This window comes from Carassius carassius, chromosome 36 (genome assembly GCF_963082965.1).
Source record: "Carassius carassius chromosome 36, fCarCar2.1, whole genome shotgun sequence".
NCBI classification, from domain to species: Eukaryota; Metazoa; Chordata; class Actinopteri; order Cypriniformes; family Cyprinidae; genus Carassius; species Carassius carassius.
Genome location: NC_081790.1, coordinates 10,994,993 through 11,017,188, shown reverse-complemented (window position 1 = coordinate 11,017,188; position 22,196 = coordinate 10,994,993). Strand labels below are relative to the sequence as shown.

Genomic DNA, 22,196 nt, shown 5'->3' with positions numbered 1-22,196 from the left:
TTCAGTGACATATCTCTATGAAAAATAAAGAGGCACGAATAGGATCATAGCCTGCTGAACTTGAGGTCCTGTCATTATTGATTATGGAAATATGCCTGACGATGACCTAGGGATTTTATGAGCCTTAACCATTGATTAAATACACACCAAAACATCTTTGGCAGTAAAATCATGAGTCCATTCAATTAGTGGCCCCCTGTCTTAAATTCTTCCTCTTTAAAAGCATTTCATTCTTTTATGTATTTACTCCATTGTCCAAATATTAAATTAAGCTTGGGCCATACTGATGGCGAATGACCTTGTGTGGAACATTTGACCTCCGACTTTTGACAGAGAGGATCGTCTGGGTCTCTGGTCATGTGGTGGATCAGAGGGAAGAGGTCAGAGCAATGCACTTAAGTTTTTCTATGCCCATGGTCCTTCATCCGTTTGCATGAGGCTACAGCCTTAGATTTGGCATACAGATCAATAGATTCTCAAAGATTGACTTCATAAGTAGGTCATAAGAAGCATTTTAGATATTAGCACCGGTCAGCAAGAGGCTGCGCAGAGTTCATGCTCTGGTCTCTCACTTAAGCTCTCACCCTAGCAATAAAACTGAGAAACATATACATGAATCATCTAAATTCAATAGGCAGAAGGAGAAAGAAAAGGGCTAGATAATAGTCTCCTCCGACAGATGATAGACAGTTAAACAACTGAGATTTTGAGTTAAACTCTTTTTATTTATTTGTTTGTTTTTGGCCTTCTTTTTCCTTTGCTTTGTTGATGTTTTTATTCAAGTTATAATATGAATATTTTATTATGATAATATATTTGTTTGCTTGTTTTTTTGCTTAATTTCTTTCTTTGCTTTGTTTTTATGTTTTTTAGTAACTGACTTTTTGAGTTAACTTTTAAGTTAAAATATTTTCATTTGTTTGTTTAAGTTTTTGTTTTGTTTTATATTCTGGGCTTAGATTTCTATTCTTTGCTTTGTTGAAAACTTTTATTAACACCTGACATTTTGAGTTAAACTATTTTCATGTTTTTGTTTGTTTTTTTTTTGGGGGGGGGGCTTTGATTTTTTTTTATCTTTGCTTTGATGTTGGTGTTTTTGATTAAACAACTGAGTTTTAGAGTTAAAATATTTTCATTTGTTTGTTTAGTTTTTTTCCATTTACTTTGTTAATGTTTTTGCTGTGCTTGGATTTGCTTTCTTTTTTAGCATTTATTGATTTGTTTGTTGTTATGGTTCTTATTGGTTTGGTTTATGGAAGTTTACAGATTTTGTCTTAAATTTTTTAATAGTTTTCAATTGTAAATGGGTCAATCCTTCATTGTTTAAATTGTGCCTGATTTTGTTTTCGTTATTAACCTTAAATTTTAACCTGTTTTAAAATAATATTAACATTATTGTTTCAGTCCAATATTTAGTGTCGACCACTAGTTTATGTTTAAGTTGCCCACATCAATGTTTCTGCAACGATAACACATCGCAGCATCGTGACCCAATATAGTATACTTATTTTAAACCACTAGATAAAAAAATATGAAACACATTTTGAGACAAATGATACAATGATGACAAAAGATACGCCTGAGCTCATCAATTAAATTCACGCTGCGAGTTGGTTTAAAATTCCATATTTTAAGAACCGAGCACGCGGTGCAGAAGAATACCACCCCAGAGCTGCGGGATAATATCATTTCCATGTTCACTTTTTCATCATTTTTCATCAGACCCAATATTTAATGCTGTTAGCCAGAACGCACCGGCGGTCACAATGAAAAGCTTGTCAATGGCCGCATGTGTCAGACCCACAGCCGCTATTGAGTGTGCTGTCTCTGTAATGGAGTGACGAGTCTGGGGAGAGACACCCCCTGAAACACATTTGGGTAATATCCCAGGGCAGTTCCTGTTTATCATGTGATTCATTCACGGACGGGCGCGGTACATTATGTACATAATTCACTGCTTACATTTGTCAAAACATGGGTTTGTATGAGAGCTAATGATCCACGTTAAATTAATGACACCATAAAGGAGAAAAATCCACTGTTCACGCAGCCATGACAGGATCCACTGGCTCTGCTAAAGCATTAAACTTATAAGGGGGTAATCAGGCCCTGAAAACACAACATCCAGCCAAACACAACACGCCAAACGGCGTGGGGAATGTACCGTACTCACTATATATGTGCGGTTCATTATACATTTTTCTAGCTGCTAACCTCATCGAGTTTTGTCTAGGTTTCCCTGGAGGCTTAAAAATAATAATAATAATAATTTATACTTTATACACAAAATCATTACTAATAGATTGCGACATTAATAAATCCATATTTCAATAGTTCACGCTTACATATAATTAGCTGAGGTATGGAATGCGTATTTGGCGTGCTGTCCGGGGAAGGGCTCCGAGCTCGGGAATGGCCCGAACCTAGAGTACCCCCCCCTTCCCCGTCTATTTATAAAGTGAACTTGAAGTGAGGAGATGGGGTGGAGGAGGGATGCTGATAAACCGTCAATGGATAGAGGTAAGTCAGCGATATTTATACTATGGGATTGATTACTTGATTATGGTCCACCTGTGTTGGTTAGGCTAAGTATCTGACGCGCTCCTCCCAAATCTTATTAATAAAATTACATTTCAATAGTTCACGCTTACATATAATTAGCTGAGGTATGGAATGCGTATTTGGCGTGCTGTCCGGGGAAGGGCTCCGAGCTCGGGAATGGCCCGAACCTAGAGTACCCCCCAAAAAGCAAATATACATGAGGACAGCCGCCAGTTTAGAGAATGCCCCCCCAAAAGCATAGAGTACTGGCGGGGGCTGATTTGGTTTCTGAGGAGTCGTCTCATTGGCAGGTTGGAAGGGCCTACGTACTCCGGAGAGAGCGACTTGGGCGTTGGGAGAGTAGGCCCTACCGGCTGTAGCTAGTGAACTACGTGGTTGTTGGCGCCCGGTCGGTAGGGCTCGGGCCGATGCTCAACTGAAGCTTTTTGGCGTTGGAACGGTGAGCCCTACCGGCCGATAAGGAGGAGCGGCGTGGTTGTGGTGCCCGACCGGGAGGACCCGAGTTGCCTCGACCGGAATAGGTCACGGTGTCGGCGTACGGGCCCTACTGGCTGATAGCCCCTGCTATTCAGTGGGTGGAGGGCCTAGTGCTGACCGAGAGGGCCCATGAAGCCTCCGACAGGAGATTGAGACTCAGAATGACGGACGTCTGGGTCCTCTCGGTTTGGCGGATAAAAAGCTTTGGGCTGGCCGACAAGGAGGACTCTGGCGACATCTGATGGGAGATCCCGACTCACGGCATTAGATGGATGAGACTCACTTGCGGCCGGCAAGCATAGGCCCGCCCGGGAGAACTCTCGCCAGACGTCTGAAGGGAGCGCACGCATCAGACGGGTAAGCCTCGCCGGACGAAGAGAGTGGAAAGGAAAACCCGACTGGGAGGTCTCTCGCGGCATCCGATGGGGCATTAGACTCAGAACATCGAACGGGTAAGCCTCGCCAGGCGGGGTTAAAAGATGTGAGGGTAGCTGAGGGTAGCTGAGTTATTATTATTTATTGATTTTTTTTTTTTTGGCAGGATTTGGCGAGAGGACGAGACTCGTGGCGTCGGACGGTTAAGCCTCGCCTACTGTCAAATGGAAAGGGAAGTTGCGTGGCCGAGAGACTGTTACCGACGTCCGAAGGGAGCACACGCATCGAACGGGTAAGCCTCGCCGACCGTAGAGTGGAAACATAAAGCAAGTCTGTCCAGGAGGCTCTCGCCAGCGTCCGAAGGGAGCACGCGCATCGAACGGGTAAGCCTCGCTAACCATAGAAAAGGAAAAGGTAAGGTTGTCTAACCGGGAGGCTCTCGCCGGCGTCCGAAGGGAGCACACGCATCGAACGGGTAAGCCTCTCCGGATGTGTGACAGAAAAGGTAACGATAGGTGGCCAGGAGGCTTTTGCCAGCATCCAACGGGGACTTCCTGTTCCCCAAAACTACTGGGTGAGCCTCGCAGGCCGTAGGATGGAAAAGGTAAGTTTGTGTGGTCGTTAGGCTGTCGTCGGCGTCTTATGGGAGTTTGCTACTCATGGCAAGAGACGGGTAAGCCTTGGCGACCGTAGGAAGGAGGGAGGGTTTATTTGTGTGTTCGGTGCCTGCGGCATCGAACGGCTTGCTTGTAGGTTTTGTAACCTAGACCACGTGGAATGGTCGTGGTTGGCTGGCCAGGAGGCTCTCGCCAGCGTCCGATGGGAGCACTCTCATTGAACGGGTGAGCCTCGCTGGCCAAGGATGGAAAAGGTCAGGTTGTCTAGCCAGGAGGCTCTGACCGACGTCCGATAGGAGCTTAGCTACAGGAATCGAACGGGTAAACCTCTCTGGCTGAAAGACGGAAAAGGTTGTCCGGCCGGGAGGCTCTTACCTTCGGCCGACAGGAGCTTAGCTCCCGGAATCGAATGGTTAAGCCTCGCTGGCCAAAGGACGGAAAAGGTAAGGTTGTCTAGCCGGGAAGCTCTCACCTACATTCAATGGGAGCCCTGACTCCATGCATTGGATGGGTAAACCTCTCCGTACGTAAGACAGAATGGCAAAACGGGTAGCCAGGGGCTTTTAACTACGTCCGAAGGGAGTGTGAGCTTCAGGCAACGGACGGGTAAGCCTTGTTGGCCGCAGAATGGAAAAGGTGAGGTTGTCTGGCCGGGAGGCTCTCGTCGGCATTCGATGGGAGCTCGAGCTCCTGTCATCGAAGAGAGAAGCCTCGCTGGTCATAGGATCGAAAAGGTAAGGTTGGCTGGCATCGGCGGTATTGATTACGAATGATAGAAATTTTTTTTTTTTTTTTTTTTTTTTTTACGTGTGGCCGATGAGGGTTTGGTGGGCTTTCTTTATGTGGAACTGGTTTGTTCTGATGTAACTTTGGTATGCTTCTGAGGACCATCTACCGAGAGTTTGGATTTGCTGTTTAGAGAGGCCTTTTTGTGCTGCTGAAGTTGCTGCCCCGATGCGAAAGGAATGGGTGGAGAAGTTGTTTGATGGGATGCCTGATAATTGCAGGACGCATTTGAGGTGTTTCTGGAACCAGAAACGAGTGACTGGTTTTTTAGACTCGTAGATGAATAGAGGTTCGTGCGGGGACTTTGCCTGGGAATTCCTACGGTGTAAAAATGCGAGGATGGATTGGTAAGGCTGGATTGGGGAGGGGAGATTGATAATGTATATAAAATGGCCTTTGTTGGCTTGGTCTGTTTTGCTTTGTTTGATTAAATAAGCGATTGTTTCGTCATCTAGGATGGTTAGGTCAGATACGGTGGGGTTGATTTTAGGATTGAATTTAGAAGAGATCGTAAGCTCCGAGCACCTGAGAAAACCGAAAAAAGCTAGGATGAACATGGCGTCGAGCGTGTGGGCGATGCTGAGGGGTTGGTAATTTGTGCGGAGGGTGTGGATACATTTTGTGAGAATATCTAGCGTTATGGGTTTCCTGGTGTCTGGATGGGTGGGCTGGGATCGCTGGATCCCTTTAATTAGGAGGGAGGTTTGTGAATTATTTATTTCGGCTGAGGGAGCGCCGGTCATCAGTTTGTGGAAGAACTGGACTCCACTCAGGTAGCTTTTAATGGATCCGACTTGAAGACCCTTGGCGCAGTTGAGGAACGAGATGAAAGAGGTTATGGAGAGTAGGGAAAAATCAGGGAAAGGGATGTTATGAGTGAGGTGAAATGATTTAAAGCATCTCCACGCGGTCACGTATGACTGGAGGGTTCTGGGAGAGTCTGCTTGGAGAATAGAGTCAAGCGATGCTTCGAGGAGTGGTTTTAGAGGGTGGGTTACGGGAATATTAATTCTGAATAGTGAGGAACCGGAGTGGGGAATTGGTCCGCCTCTGGAGCCAGCATCCTGAATTTCTGAAACAGAAAACGAGACAGGGAGTCAGCAATTTGGTTTTGTGTGGGGATTTCGCTTGGAGGAGGGTGGTGGCGACGGTTGGGGGCGGGGCTGTGTTTGACAGCGATTGCGGCCAAGCGCTTGCTTGGGCCGCGGGCCCGGAGTTGAAAGACGCGGGTTGCGGGGCCGTGTTGGGCGGCCAGCATGGCCAGGCGTTTGCTTGGGCCGCGGGCCCGAAGCTGGGATGGGCGAGAGTCGGGGCTGTGTTAGGCGGCCAGATCGGCCAAACGTTAGCGTGAACGGCGGGCTCGGAGCTCGGAGGAGCGGGAGGCGGGGCATTGTGAAACAGCCAGTTCGACCAAGCGCTAGCTTGAGCCTCGGGCCCGAAGCTGGAAGAAGCGAGGGGCGGCGCTGTATATGGCGAACTGTTCGGCCAAGCGCTTGCCCGGGCTCCGGGAACGGTATTAAAAGTTCCGTACGATGGGGCTGAGATGGGTGGAGGAGGCGGCAAGGAGCCTCCTTGAGCCTCAGTGCCTTGTGCTGTTGAGATTGAAGCCGCGGTGGGAGGCTGGGCTCCAGCCGACGTAGCGGGTACCCCGGCGGTCGGGATCGGAGCGCGGCCCAGGCTTGTTGAGGGCCTTTTACCACGGCTTGATAGCCGCTGGGAGCTAGGCCTTGCGGCGGAGGATGGTGGAGTGCTTTGAGGCGTATTTTGGGGTATTCCTTTCTTTTTTCCTTTCTTTGGAATTGGGGTTGACTGAGGAGAAATGTTATTATTTAGAGAGTTTGCGTACAGGTCGTAAAGTTCGGATTTATTCAACTTGCTTGAAGGTATGACATCTTTTTTGGACAGGGCCTGCCTCAGACTCAACACCGTCCATTTATCTATTGGCGGAATCGTAGGCCTGGCCGAGCGGTAGGAGGACGCGGGGGAGACGGCCGCGGTTCTCGCCGGAGGCGGCGAAGGTAGGCCTAGGCGTCTTGGTAGGCGAGTGGCTGCTCGCGTCGTACCGCGCCCGCGGGTTGGAGCCTGGGGCTCGATTTGGTTGCCACTCCGGGAAGAGGTGGCCTTGGAGCTGACTGGCTGCGGTGATGGGGCTAGAGAAGAGCTGGATGAGTCTTCGGACGAGGAGTCTCGGTTTTGGGACGTGGTGCTACGCGTGCGGACCAAAATGCTGATAAACCGTCAATGGATAGAGGTAAGTCAGCGATATTTATACTATGGGATTGATTACTTGATTATGGTCCACCTGTGTTGGTTAGGCTAAGTATCTGACGCGCTCCTCCCGAATCTTATTAATAAAATTACATTTAAAATGTATTTTTTTAAAACTTATTATTAATCTTATATATAAAATAGGCAAAGTCAAATGATTGATTTTAAATAAAATACAATATATACTAATGTAGGATCTATCTATCTATCTATCTATCTATCTATCTCTGTCTGTTTGTCTATCCAAATATTGTCACAGTGTCTGGGTTGTGTCCCTGGGTGTCCACTAGATGTCCTCCTTCTCACGGTGTCTATCACCTTATCACTTTCTGTCTCCCTTATTTGGTCACCTTCCTCCTTGTTTAGGTAATTGATTGTGTTCCCCACCTGTCTCCTGTTTCCCCATCATCCTTGTGTGTATTTATACCTGGTCTGTCTGAGTGTCAGTCACGGAGTCCTTGTTTAATGTTGTACGTTAATTCTTGCCCGTCATCTTGCCTTGCCTTGCCGTCGTGTTTGTTTATGTTTGGATTGCTCTTCCGGTTTTCGACTCACGCCTGGACTGTTTATGCTCTGTGGATTAACCCCTAATAAAAGGCATACCCGCTATTGGTTCTCTCTCCTGTGTGTTCTGTACACCAGACGTGACAGAAGGACTCCGTCACTTTGAGACCCAGCGGTATGTCGAGTTACGCTTCTTCCCCAGCCTCCGAGCGGGAGAGAGGCATTCAGTTTGAGGGAACCCGCCTGGTCGTGTTTCGCGGGACCAGGGGAGGGCGCCGAGGAGGAGGTGGGCGAGAGGAAGCCCAGCATCGCTCTCCACCATGGCTCCCCTTTGACTCTGGGCTCACGTGGGAGGGACCAGAGCCGCCGTCTCACCAGGGCAGAAGGAGAAAGCCAGCGACACTGCCCATGAGGAACGCGGGCCCAGCACCACAGCACAAGAGGGCCACCAGCCCAGCGCCACGGTGCAAGATGGCCGCCAGCTCAGCGCCAACGCCCAGGAGGGCCGCTGACTCCTTCTTGGATTATTTCGCTACGCTGTCCAAGATCCTAGAGATTCCCAAGACGGTTAATGTCATGGCTGCGGAGCCAGCGCCACAGCACAAGATGGCCGCCAGCCCAGAGCCACAGCACAAGATGGCCGCCAGCCCAGCGCCACAGCACAAGATGGCCGCCAGCCCAGAGCCACAGCACAAGATGGCCACCAGCCCAGCGCCACAGCACAAGATGGCCGCCAGCCCAGCGCCACAGCACAAGATGGCCGACTCAACGCCTGAGTCTCCAGACGAGGTGTCGCCGACTCGCCAACATAGAGGACGGAGGAGGAGGAGACAGGCGTCTACCGTTCCTCAAAGCCCAGAGGACGTTCCCGAGGCGGTGCCCGAGGCCGTTCCCGAGACCGAGGCGGTGCCCGATGCTGTTCCGGAGGCCGAGGCGGTGCCCGATGCTGTTCCCGAGGCCGAGGCGGTGCCCGATGCTGTTCCCGAGGCCGAGGCGGTGCCCGAGGCTGTTCCGGAGGCCGAGGCGGTGCCCGATGCCGAGGCGGTGCCCGATGCTGTCCCCGAGGCCGAGGCGGTGCCCGAGGCTGTTCCCGAGGCCGATGCCGAGGCGGTGCCCGAGGCTGTTCCCGAGGCCGATGCCGAGGCGGTGCCCGATGCCGAGGCGGTGCCCGATGCGGTGTCCGATGCCGAGGCGGTGCCCGATGCTGTTCCGGAGGCCGAGGCGGTGCCCGAGGCTGTTCCCGAGGCCGAGGCGGTGCCCGATGCCGAGGCGGGGCCCGATGCTGTTCCGGAGGCCGAGGCGGTGCCCGATGCTGTTCCCGAGGCCGATGCCGAGGCGGGGCCCGATGCTGTTCCGGAGGCCGAGGCGGTGCCCGATGCTGTTCCGGAGGCCGAGGCGGTGGCCGAGGCTGTTCCCGAGGCCGATGCCGAGGCGGGGCCCGATGCTGTTCCGGAGGCTGAGGCGGTGCCCGATGCGGTTCCGGAGGCCGATGCCGAGGCGGTGCCCGAGGCGGTGTCCGATGCCGAGGCGGTGCCCGATGCTGTTCCGGAGGCCGAGGCGGTGCCCGAGGCTGTTCCCGAGGCCGAGGCGGTGCCCGATGCCGAGGCGGGGCCCGATGCTGTTCCGGAGGCCGAGGCGGTGCCCGATGCTGTTCCCGAGGCCGATGCCGAGGCGGGGCCCGATGCTGTTCCGGAGGCCGAGGCGGTGCCCGATGCTGTTCCCGAGGCCGAGGCGGTGCCCGAGGCTGTTCCCGAGGCCGAGGCGGTGCCCGAGGCTGTTCCCGAGGCCGAGGCGGTGCCCGATGCCGAGGCGGTGCCCGATGCGGTTCCGGAGGCCGAGGCGGTGCCCGATGCTGTTCCGGAGGCCGAGGCGGTGCCCGATGCTGTTCCGGAGGCTGAGGCGGTGCCCGATGCTGTTCCGGAGGCCGATGCCGAGGCGGTGCCCGATGCTGTTCCGGAGGCCGAGGCGGTGCCCGATGCCGTTCCCGAGGCCGAGGCGGTGCCCGAGGCCGTTCCCGATTCGGTGCCCGTGCCTGAGGCCGTTCCCGATTCGGTGCCCAAGACCGGTCTAGAGTCAGGACCAGCCACTGATGACCTTCCGGGGTCAGGGCGGGTCACCGTGGGACGTTCGGAGTCAAGTCAAGTCACTGGGTGGGCTGCTGCTCGGGCCTGTTGGACTCCGGCATCGGCCACAGGGGGGTGGTGGTCATCCGCTCCGCCCTGGGGGACTCTGGCGTCGACCACGAGGACGTGGTGGTCCTCCGCTCCACCCTGGGGGGTTTCCGCTCTGACCACGAGGACGTGGGGGTCTTCGGCTCCACCCTGGGGGGCTTTTTGCTTTGACCACACGGACATGGTGGTCTTCTGCCCCGCCCTGGGGGGGCTTCATGTTGTGTTTGTCTGTTGTTTTTGTATTTACTCCTGTCCCTGTTCCTCTCTGTAGTCTGGCCCTCCATCCCTCCCCCTGAACCTCCTCCAGTCCTCCTCCCTCCTGGTCTTCCTGTTTTGTGGTTACTGTCTGGTGCCTGTTTCCAATGTCTTTCTTTTCTGGCCCTCCGTCCCTCCCCCTGAGCCTCCACCTGTCCGCCTCCCTCCTGGTCTGTCTTGTGTCTGTCGTGGAGCGTCTGGGAGCCGCTCCGTAGAGGGGGGGTTCTGTCACAGTGTCTGGGTTGTGTCCCTGGGTGTCCACTAGATGTCCTCCTTCTCACGGTGTCTATCACCTTATCACTTTCTGTCTCCCTTATTTGGTCACCTTCCTCCTTGTTTAGGTAATTGATTGTGTTCCCCACCTGTCTCCTGTTTCCCCATCATCCTTGTGTGTATTTATACCTGGTCTGTCTGAGTGTCAGTCACGGAGTCCTTGTTTAATGTTGTACGTTAATTCTTGCCCGTCATCTTGCCTTGCCTTGCCGTCGTGTTTGTTTATGTTTGGATTGCTCTTCCGGTTTTCGACTCACGCCTGGACTGTTTATGCTCTGTGGATTAACCCCTAATAAAAGGCATACCCGCTATTGGTTCTCTCTCCTGTGTGTTCTGTACACCAGACGTGACAAATATATACAGTAAAATATGACGAAAATTGTTTAGTAGTTGTAAGTTTAGCAAGTGTGGTTAATGTTTTTATTATAGCTTATTTAGAATTTATATCTAAAATAAAAAAATAAATATACTTTAAATGTACATCAAATTGTATTTATGACAGATATATGTGTTGTATCTCTGTATATATCTATATCAATCATGTATTTATATATTATCCAATCCATATATATATATTCATTTACCTATAATAGATCAACAAAAAATACAGTAACTGTACTATCTATCTATCTATCTATCTATCTATCTAGTTATAATAACATATTCATATAAAATAATATAAACTACATTAAAAGTAAATCAATTGAAAATAATTTTAAGTTATCAATAATGTTATATATTAAACAAGTATGTACTGATCAATTTTATTTAAACCACACACACACACACACACACACACATGTAATGTAAATTATATATTCTATAGCTATCTATATACATACATACTTTTTCTTTCTATATTCACTTTTGATCAAACATTTGGAGCTGGATGACACTTGCTTGGCTTCATCTCTGTGTCCTCCAATAGCAGGAAGTACACTATCAGCTGATTCCTGCTCTACCCATAATCCCCTCTCTCTCTCTCTTGTTCAATGTCACTATTGCTGAATGATACAAGACGTGACAGAGCTTCTCCACTACTTTAATTTCATTAAAAGATATAATACATTCAGGGTGCACTTTATCACCTTTTTATTGTCTTTTTAATTCATTGCACTGGTCCTCTTTGTGTCGGCTATAACTTCTCTCCCGGCCAACGAGGGATACGCATCTTGCCACACAACACAGCCCTAAATGCATGTATAATAAGGCTTTGATTTCAGTGGCATGCTGGGTCTCCTCAGCCAGCCAGTGAGAAATCTATTACTCCACTGCAAGTGTTTGTACCCTACCATGACCCTGCTACTTTATCTGTTGGTTTTTATTTTCAGAGTGCATGCTGTCCATATGTTACTCTAATAGTTGCTATAATTCTTGGCCAATATGGCTCATGTTTTATTGGGAGTGAGTAAAAAAAAAAAAAGAAGACAAAAAAAGGACAAGGCAAGAATGCATTTTAATAAAAAACCTCTTTAGCAATATACTAATGGGCTGACATTGATGTATTTGCATAGAGATGAATTATACAGGCCTGGCTTGACGTGACTTTTAAAATATGATTGAGGAGGTTATTATTGCTGCACTATGCTACGTGTTAGCAGGTTATTTTAGCATGGCTAGTGCTAATAAAATGCAGGACTTGGCCGATGAGGGCAGTTTATTCATGGCCTGAACCATCTATTGAAGGTGCTCATTTTGCCATTAACCCCCCAAACCCCCCCCCCCCCCCCCCCAGACCCACACCACTAGAATTATTAAAGAAAATGCCAACAGCTTGCTTTATGGTTTTGAATAAGATAATATGTATATCACGGTTTCCACAGAAATATTAACCAGCACAACTGTTTTAAATAATAATACATTTTACAAATCAGCATGTAAAAATGATTTCTAAAAGGATCATGTGACACTGAAGGCTAGAGTTATGACTGCGGAAAATTAAGTTCTGCATCCGCAGGAATAAAATAAATTTGTAAAATACATTAAAATAGAAAACAGCTAGTTTAAATTAGTTTAAATTGTAATAATATAACTGTTTTGACTTTTTGATCAGTCTCGTGAGACTCAAAAGTGTTAAAATTCTTAATAACCCCAAACACATTTATGTATGAGCTGTAGAATAACGTACATAGAACTGAAGTTGCATGAAACAAAACCCACACTTTATTCCACAATGTAGGAGTTTTCCGTCAGATTAGTTCAAATGTGCTTATCTTAGGTTGTTTACCACCATCTGATTGTGAATCCAGATTTGTTTGTAAGCCACTGCAACTAGAGGTTTTGACAGATTATGAGAACATCATTAGACAAGATTACAGGAGATTATAAACACTAGAGTGTGTTCATACCACCCAGGATGCCCTCCGAAACCTCAGCTCCTGGAGAACAATACAAATATACTCAAGAGACCACACACCAACCTCAAACCCAAACCTCCACGATCAAACTAGTATCTACCCTGTAAAAAACGGTATTATTATGGACACTGTGTAATCATGAAAGTCGAATTAAAAGGAAAAATAAGAGAAAACCTTTCATGCATTGAAAATATCACAGGAAGCTCATTGTCCATTGACAAGCACCAGGGGTTTTCATAATAGGGGATCCCAAGGTGCTCTTTATCAGGACTCTCCAAATGGTTGGGAAAGAGATAAGGCCTGAGGCGCATGTAAGCCAGCGTTCAGTCTCTACGCCTGCAGCCTCTTGTGACACAGTCTTGTATGTAATCTCTTGTAGTACACGTTCAACTGAGAGAACATCAATGGGGTTCTTTATCCAAAACACACAGTTATCAGTAAATTAGTCACATCACTAAATGTCAAAAGACATCTTACCACAGGGCCACAGATGAAGACGTGCAGGTCAAAAACGCATGGAAACTGCAGTAGATGAGACCAAATGTCTCTTTTCATGAGATGTTTGAAGGAGTAAAAAAAAAAAAAAAAAAATGTTGTGCAACATTCAGAATTGAAAAATATAAAGTGACTTACTTTCAGATAATGAGCCAGGATTTTAATTTAATTTAAAAGGCCACACTCCACAGGAATTTTAGAGGAATTTCAGCACAGGTGATGCACTCTGGGAAATGAAGTTCCACCCACAAAAGTTGATCCATTATATATGATATAAACTGAACACAAATATCTAGGTGCAATTTTAGCTATATTTTTTGTAAAGTGTTTAAGTATCCTTTTTTTTTCTTTGTTTAATTTTCAGAACTTTCAATCAGGTCAATTTTACTTAAAATGAAAAATTTGCAGTTATAGTAATTCAATTAATTTGAATTCTTATTCCTTACATTCAGATACAAATCTGCGCCCTGCACCTCAATAAAATTTGCAGTGATGTGAATTTCTTTAAATTTCAATTCATTTTCATTTTGCTTCCTAACATTCAAATTCAAACTACAGTTCCTCATCCTGTTTGCAGCTCAATACAATTTGCAGTGAATTATATGATTTATTTGAATTCAATTCATTTTAATTCTGCTTCCTTGCATTCAAAATCAAATGAAGATTCTGCCTCTTTTTGCAGCTCATTTCCTGTATATGAATTTATTTGAATTGTAATTTAATTTAATTCTATATCCTTACATTCAAATAACAATTCTGCTCCCTGTTTGCAGTTCAATAAAATTTGCAGGTTTGTGAATTTATTTGTATTTCAATATATATATATCCTTACATTTAAATTACAATTCAGCATCATGTTTGCAGCACAATAAAATGTGCACCTCTATTTAAATTTCTGTATCCTGTCTGCAACTCAATTTAAATTCAGAAATTCAAAAGGCACTTCTGATTTTTGCACTAAAAACTGGTGATAAACTGCCCAATCCAGATATGCATGTCTTCTCAGGTATAGGCTGTTGAAAGCAACTGCTATTTCTCAACTAATTAACCTCACTTCCAACAAGTGTCTGATGGGAGAGCAGCAGTGACCGGGATCATGTGGCCAGCTGCAGCCCCAGCACTGTTCCTGGAGCAGTGCAGTCACAGCACTATCAGCAGGCACTCAGCAGATGCTAAGATATCTCCCCTGAGGAACGCACGCCATGTTCACCACAGCTGGACCATGCTGATGGATCATAATTCTACCCAGATCAGAAAAACAAGCAAGCCAGCAGAACCAGGTCTGTTCTGCCTATGGCTGGTCCACCTCCTATTCCTCCTCATCTTGCTCAGATACCCTGTTTTTGGATTTAAGGGTGTTATATGCAAGTGTTTGAGTTGAAAATTTGTCTATAATAAAATCTACAATGGAGTAAAAATTGTTTAATTAGGAATTGGTTTAACAGGCCCACTATTAAAATATACAAAACCTTAATTATTTGATTTATTATTTTTAATTTAGTGTTGTAAATAAATATTGTTCAAAATCTTCACTAATTTTCAGTCGCCATTCAGCATTGTTATTTCTTTTATATTAGCTTCATGATGTCCTCATTGGAAATGGCTCTACAGTGACAAAGTTAATGAGCATATTCATGAATGTATTTTAATGTGAAGCAATCAGAGATTAATTATTGCAGATGAGAGTTCATTAAGCTCTTGCTCAACAGTAATTTGATATCTTATTGACATCAGGTCTTTGGCCTACACGTAGCCAAATAAAGATAGATTCATTGGAGTTTGACATAGTGAAATCTTCAGTCCTGGAGCCTAAGATAATATGTACAATGAAAACAATATTGATCGTTTTTTAAAAATAAACGAATCGTTGAACGGATAAAGAAAATAGGAAAATATATATATAGTGAAGTGAAAAAGTTGAGAACGTTCTCAAATTTCCGTTTATTAATTTGGAAAGTCAAAGTGGGTAAACGCCATTTAATAGACGCCATCAATGAATAAAAGAGAAATTGTATTGTAGGAAATAGGGAGGCTAAGCTCGGACATTTGTGGGGAAAAACGGCCAAAGACTGCTCTATTTTATTGATACAGCCAATCAAACGTTCAATAGTTGTACATTGGTCAAAAAAATTTTTTCTAGATCAGACAAGCTGACTTGAAGATAACAGTTAAAGCAAGTTTGTTCTCAGGTGTGATAATTTACACGTTATGCGTGTAAATAACAAAATTATTTAGGGAATGGAAATTAAGATTTTCTTTTACCGTTTAATTTGTGCAAAAAAAAATCGAATTCGAAAAACTATTTTTTTTTATTAAATCACAGAATGTTTTAATTTTGTGGTGCACTAGCTAAATCATCATCTTCTTGAGATGCTTTAAATTGCGTATTTTTTCTTTGATTAGTAACATTAATTTTCCAGTTATTAATTCAGTCCAAAATATTGTATTTCAAACACGATTTACACTGAGCAGACATCAAAGTGCAGTTTTAAAGTATTTCGTTTATTTAAGAACCCGTAATGATATCATCTAAGTTGTGCAACAAAATCTAAATATATAAATTTGTAAAAAGTTTAAGTGCGTGCAAATTATATTTAGAATGTTTAAAAATTACTATTTTAATTTTTTAAGGCTAACATGGGGGTCTGTCTGCAATGATAAATGTACCCTATAGATAGGCTAATCGCTTCCAAAAAGATATTCATTTGGGTTGAGTAACCTGTGGAGAGGCACTGGACCTGTTGTCCTTCAAAAATACCAGCTCAAAATATTTTCTGATAGTACAACTGTGCATGGTGCATCATTTCACCTTATAGATTACATTTTTCTGTTGGTTTGTTGAGAACAAATCGGTTGAGTGATTTCCAATTTCCCAAGAACATGGTGATCTAAATGCACCAATCAGCTGACATTTAGAAGCTGTGACGCGATCAGTTGAAGACCACCAAAAACCAATATCCCGCCAGTATATATGTCAGTATTGCCTTTTTCTTCGACATTTCTCAAAGATCAAAATTTTTTAGAAAATTTTTTACACAGAGTAATGGCTTCTTTATAATAAAACAACGGTAAAATGTGTTCACACAGAGCAATAAGGGAGAGCATGATTATTCATTTAATGATATGAAAAAATATAAATGTGCCAGGGCTGTTAAAAACGAATAATAATAATAATACAAAATATTAAAATGTATTTGAAAAAGCGTTGCCATTTTGATAACTCTTTATAATGAGACAACTTCTTATACCGGAGCGAAACTAACTGATCAATCATCAGCAATCTTTCATTATTAATGCTTGAAAACGTTGTAGCAATGTATTCACAAAATCTGAATATTCGATGTAATAATAACAAAAAGATAAATATCCCAAATGTTTAACATTTTATTAAATAAAAGTGCAATACACACGAACCTGCAAGTCGCATTTTGCAGGATTCAAACACTGTTACAAACTTAAAATATCATAAATTAATCATGAAAAAAAAATTAAAGAAACATCCTAACATCGGGAGACGAACACTATGCATTATATTACAAATATATGGCTAGGTGTTTGTTTATTTACACGTGTTATGGCCAGATCAATTATTTGACTGAGCCTCAATTTAGGCTGTCGCTCAGATGTCTTTTACCATTATTGGTAAATTCAGAAAATGATTCTCTATTTCCATTGTTGTATATTTTGAAAAAAATCAAAGGGCTGAGGCAACTAACACCCAGAAACAAGAAAAGAAAAAAAAACTCAGGGTGATCAGCACCTAGGCCTAGCTATACAAATTAATGATGTGAAAATGCATATCACAAAGCTTAAACCAAGAATTAAACTGAAGCGAAATTAACGAATTCTGCCATGTTTACTATTCAAAATATTTTACACATAAATATTCACAGTAATATAATTCCTATGCGATACAACTCACGTCGTTAATTTACAAAACAAGTACCGTTGTCTTTACGTTGAAACGTGTCTGCAGACACTGATGCACGTTCAGCTCCACCAATAGTGCATATTCCTCTGATTTGCATTCTTCCTCTCAAACCAGAGCTCAAACTTGGTGAAAAACGGTAGCCTACATTATATTTTGACAATTCTTGAAGAATTTGACAACCAATTTCCCGTTTCCATTTTACGAGCTCTCGTTTTCCGACGTGTGAATGATAAGAGCCGAGTTTGGTTTGTGTTTTTTCAGTAACTGCGTTATTTTTTCATCGTCCGAGTTTGGGTCTAAAGGTTTGTTGTATTCGTCGTCGTCGTCTTCATTTTCCGAAGCTCCTTTCAGCCTCTCGGTCTCTGAATCTTGTTTTTTCTTTGCCGAGGCCATTTCAGCCGCGTGCCGTTTTCTCCACTTTGTTCTTCGGTTTTGAAACCACACCTTTACAATAAAAATGAGATAAAACGTATTTTAATGCCCACAGAAATAGTGATTCATTTCCATCGAAAAGTAGGCATAACAAATGGGAATTATAAGAAAACATTTAACATTGTCAAGCAAATTAAAAAGATTTTTCCTGTCTAACTTGAAAGAACTGATATTAAAAAAATAACTCGAATAGATAGCTTTTCAAATATCTGTAATATAGCCTAAACACCTTCAGTCTGTGAGAATAATTAAAATACTTAAACGTTTAAAATATTTTTAAAAATAAAAATAGAACAATTTTCAGTGGCTTTTTAAAATGCAATGCAATTTTCTTGCAATAATTACAATAAACAAATGTAGTGGTACATACTGCAATTTTTTTATTATTATTTTAATGCATAAATAAATTTGATATGAATGAAAATAATATTTTTTTTTTTGTAGCCTACTGTAGGCTACTCCACTAGGTCGTTGCATTAAATTTAAATAATTTGCTTTAGAGAAATAAATAGATTTTAGGCTATATATATACATTTTGTAGGCTAAAGAGATATAAGAAGGTCTAGCTATAGGCCGATTCCACATCTAGACTAATTCTTAATTTCCATGGATTGTTGATAATAAACAATCGAGACAGTCAAGGTTTTTTCTTGTCAAACATAAACTATTAAGACTTGTCTCACCTTGACTTGGCTCTCTGTCATTCCTAAAGAGTAGGCCAACCGCGCTCTTTCGGGTCCAGCTAAATATTTCGTTTGCTCAAATGTTTTTTCCAGGGCAAAAATTTGCTGCCCGGAAAACGTTGGTCGCGTGTGTTTCCTTTTCCCATCTTTGTCCAGGAGCACTGAGTTTTGATCTGTCAGGGACGAGAAAGAAAAATTCACCTAATGTTATTATTACATCCTGTTATGTTGGTTAAATCTGTGCTGCTTGCTATATTTCGGATCGCTGACAGCCTTCAAGAAAGTGAATCGTGCACTTACGTGGGGAACATGCAAATCTGGCGTCTCTCCAGTGCGGGCTTTGCATAACTCCAGGCCAGAATATGGGGGTTCTGCCTGGAAGGTCTGTCAGAGGTTTCGGATACCGAGCCACCGCCACGGCCGCGGCGCTGGGGCTGAAATACAGCCCTGGAGGCGGAGGAGGACTCAGGCTGCTGAAGCGGGGCAGTCCAGACAAGATTCCAGCGGGAGAAGATGCCGCCGCCGCCGCCGCCGCCGCCGCCGCTGCGGTGACCACCGCGGGTCGACTGAGGATGTCGTTTATTCCGTGAGGAGTGGCGACCGAGCACTGCTGGAGTGATCCGAGAGTCGAAAGACCGGTGGATGTTTTGATCCCCGGGGACGAGACCGGGATACCGCCTGGATTCGGAGAGGTAGCTGTCGGTGAAGTGGAGGATGCTGGTCCAGTGGAAGATAACGGGTAGGCTGGGTAAAGTGGTGTCTTCATCTCGGTCATGCTGTGTAAAGCAGCCAAAGGTGGGGTATTGAAGAGGAAAGCGCTCTGGCGAGACCCGTCCATTTGCCCAACCGCTAACATTACCAAAAAACTACAACTTTAACTAAATATTGCGCAAAAAGCAAGACGGTGGAGACCCGCGCAACACTTAAAACAAACGTAAAATAGTAAATGAGAGAGAAAGAAATAAAAAATAATAATACTTAAGCCTACAGAAAAATAAAAAATATTTTCTCTAAAAAATCCCAATCAGTTCACACCCCTGTCCTCTGGCAAAATCCATTCCCTTTATAAGTTCTAGCAAATATTGCATGATACAACAGAGCTGCGTCCTTTCAATGAGAGTGTTTTTGAAATCTATAAATAAAAAGAGAGTCTTTCTGGGTAGTTCATGTGAAGATCTGGAAGATAATAAAACATTTTCATCAACCTGCTGTCTTTTGCTGCAAAAAGTCAAAACTTTGAGAGCGTGCCTGGGAAAGTAGAGGGGCTCCGTGGGAAGTGATTGGCTAAGGCCGGCAGTGACGTGGCCCGTGTCAGCTGAGTGTCTGAACTGAGTTTAAGAGTCTGTCCTCATTGGTTTTCATTTGCACATTAAAAGAGCTGCCATCCGACCCGCTATTAAATACAAAAAGGGGACAAAATCAATCTAGTCAATTTGAGATCTATTTAGGGACATCTGCATGCGTGCCGGTCATGTGAGGCAGTGGGATATCTCTTATGAGCTTAAAGGTCTCCGTGGACAGGGCTTAAACACTCCACAGATGAATCGCAATACAATCACAGAATGATGAACCTTAAATAAACACTTTTTTTTTTACTTCAACTCTTGAGTTTTAAGGTAAATGTGTTTCCTACCTCCTCATAATAAAAAAAACCATTTTCTGCCACTTTTCTCAAATGTAATTGTTTTTGAATGTGGCTATTTGGTTTCATCTGAATAAACTAAATGCCAGTTGAATACATGTGAAACATTAGAAACTCATAGCTGCAGTATTAAAGCTTCTGTGTTTCTCTGTATATATGCCAGCAACAGAAAGCTATTGCCTATCTACAGTATCAAGAAATATGGACTACCTTATTTACAAAACATAATCATCACGTTAGTCCAATAAAAAAAAGGCTGATTTGGAATTTTTATAATATTTTGCAACAAAATCAAATGCGAACTTTTTTTTGTCATAGCGTATTCTCTTTTCAATGCAATACTTGTCATACTTTTCAATGCCAAAGCCATTTCAATAATGCCAAAAACCAAATGCAACGTGCAACGTGCAACGTGTTGCAGCACCTAGTGGTCAAAAAGTGAAATAGCATATAATAGGATGTGGCACCTATGCCTCCTGTTGCATTGAACATTCCTTAATTCATGTTAACAGTTATGAATAAAAAAAATAATAGCCTAATTTTATATATATATATGTGTGTGTGTGTGTGTGTGTGTGTGTGTGTGTGTGTGTGTGTGTGCACACATACATGTTTTATAAATACAAATGTGATTAATAGCTACAAACATTATTAGTTGAAAACATTTACACAATATATATTAATATTAGAAATTAGATTAATAAATTCCTATAAAGGATTATAAATAAACCCAGAAACTGCAAAAATATACAAAATGAGCAGATTAACAGTTCTATATTGCCATCTACTGGTGAATACAGCACTTTATCCTGTGATCAGAATCTTTTTAGTTCTTAGAGATTAGACTTGCACCTGCTCTGTCCACTTTTAAATCTCTCCTAAATCATGTTTTCTTTGGCTTATAAACAATTTTCTATTATGGTCTTTGCCTAGTCTTCGAAGGGTTTATACTTTGTTTCTCGAGTTAACATATTTACTTATTATTGGGACAAGACCGTTTTAATTGTTTAGTTGTGCTGATGTTTATGTTCTTTTACTGTTTTTAAATACCTGTACAGCACTTTGGTCAGCCGTGTGGCTGTTTTACGCATGCTATATAAACAAATCTAAACTTTTATCCTCTGGAACTAAAATGCTTGGAGGTGCAAATAAGACCAAATCAGTTTATGAGCCAAAGTTTAATTTCACCCAAGCTCCTAAAAAAATTGTGTATGCATACATCTCTTATAACATAGTTTGTAGATGCGTGTGTGTGTATATATATATATATATATATACACCTAGAAATAAATAGTGAATCTTAATTTTAACACAATGTATATATCTGGTTGACTTTGCGGTTATCATAGTTTGTGTCAGCATATTTAATTGGACAAGAAAGGATCGACTAAATGAAGTAAAAGCTAATTACTTCATAAATTAGACTCTCTTTAAGACCCTTTCATCTAAACTCAGAGATTTTAACATCATAAACTCTTATCTTAAACCAAGCCAAACACCACAAGGTTTACTAGAGCGTGCTCAAGACTTGATAGAGGCTCTTCAGTGTAAAGAGTCTGTTTTTGACCAAATAAAGCAGCCACAAGCTTTCAAGTACTTTACTGCTCTTTACACCAATAGTAAATGGATCAGATTCCAAGTTTTTCATTAAATCAAATCACAAGCTTACTTGTGTCATATTTAAGCCTTTGTGTCATCTTAACCCTTAAACAGGCACGAGTGGAAAATGATAAGCAAAAAATATTTTCATGTCATTTTTTACATCATCTGAGCTTAAGTAAAACATATCCAAAAGAATTTTTGAAATATTTGATATATTTTGGATTTTATGAGTTGTGACTCCCAGGTCACGTTGCCTGATTAGGGTATAAAAAAGGACCAAGCCATTAATCTGTTTACTGTTACTGGCCTACTTGCCACTGCATGCTTAATACAATTATATCCTATACTTTACCTGATGTAATGTTGACAAATTATATCATTCAAAAGCTTACGAACTCAAGATTCAGCCTGTGAAAACCATTTTGAAATCGGATCTTGTTTTACCATAAAAATGGAACTCTGTTATCCCCCATTTTTTAAATAGGCATTAAAGTGCACTATCCAAACTTAAATTGCTGTAATTTATTTTGTAATATATATGTAATTAATGGTCTCCTTTTAAAGAAGAAAATTAGCAGATTCTGGCAAAAGTGGAATTTTTTCAAGAAATTGAAGTATCAAAAAGTTATAGAAGTTTAAATGTACTGTAAATAATATGCACCATATTAATTTTATTATAAATATTTTACATAAGTTTTACTCTAAAATTTGTATAAAATTAAAGCCTTGTGTCTAAATAAGTTATGTTACAAATATGAAAAAAATT

General features: G+C 43.0%; 1 protein-coding gene across 1 annotated transcript; it reads right to left on the bottom strand.

The window, feature by feature from the left end:
* Positions 1-16,511: 16,511 nt before the first annotated feature.
* Positions 16,512-19,722, bottom strand: LOC132117129 (homeobox protein Nkx-6.1-like). Its single transcript, XM_059526209.1, has 3 exons — positions 18,487-19,722; positions 18,187-18,359; positions 16,512-17,515 (listed from the first exon to the last, which is right to left on the bottom strand). Exons 1-3 carry the CDS (start codon positions 19,040-19,042, stop codon positions 17,270-17,272), a joined length of 975 nt encoding a protein of 324 aa, XP_059382192.1. The 5' UTR covers positions 19,043-19,722; the 3' UTR covers positions 16,512-17,269.
* Positions 19,723-22,196: the final 2,474 nt, after the last annotated feature.

Excerpts from the sequence above, each read along its gene's own strand:
- LOC132117129 (XM_059526209.1), bottom strand. The coding sequence starts at position 19,042 with ATGTTAGCGGTTGGGCAAATGGACGGGTCTCGCCAGAGCGCTTTCCTC. Across the intron at positions 18,360-18,486 it reads CAGATTTGCATGTTCCCCAC|ATCAAAACTCAGTGCTCCTG; the intron begins GTAAGTGCACGA and ends CGTCCCTGACAG. Across the intron at positions 17,516-18,186 it reads TGACAGAGAGCCAAGTCAAG|GTGTGGTTTCAAAACCGAAG; the intron begins GTGAGACAAGTC and ends TTTATTGTAAAG.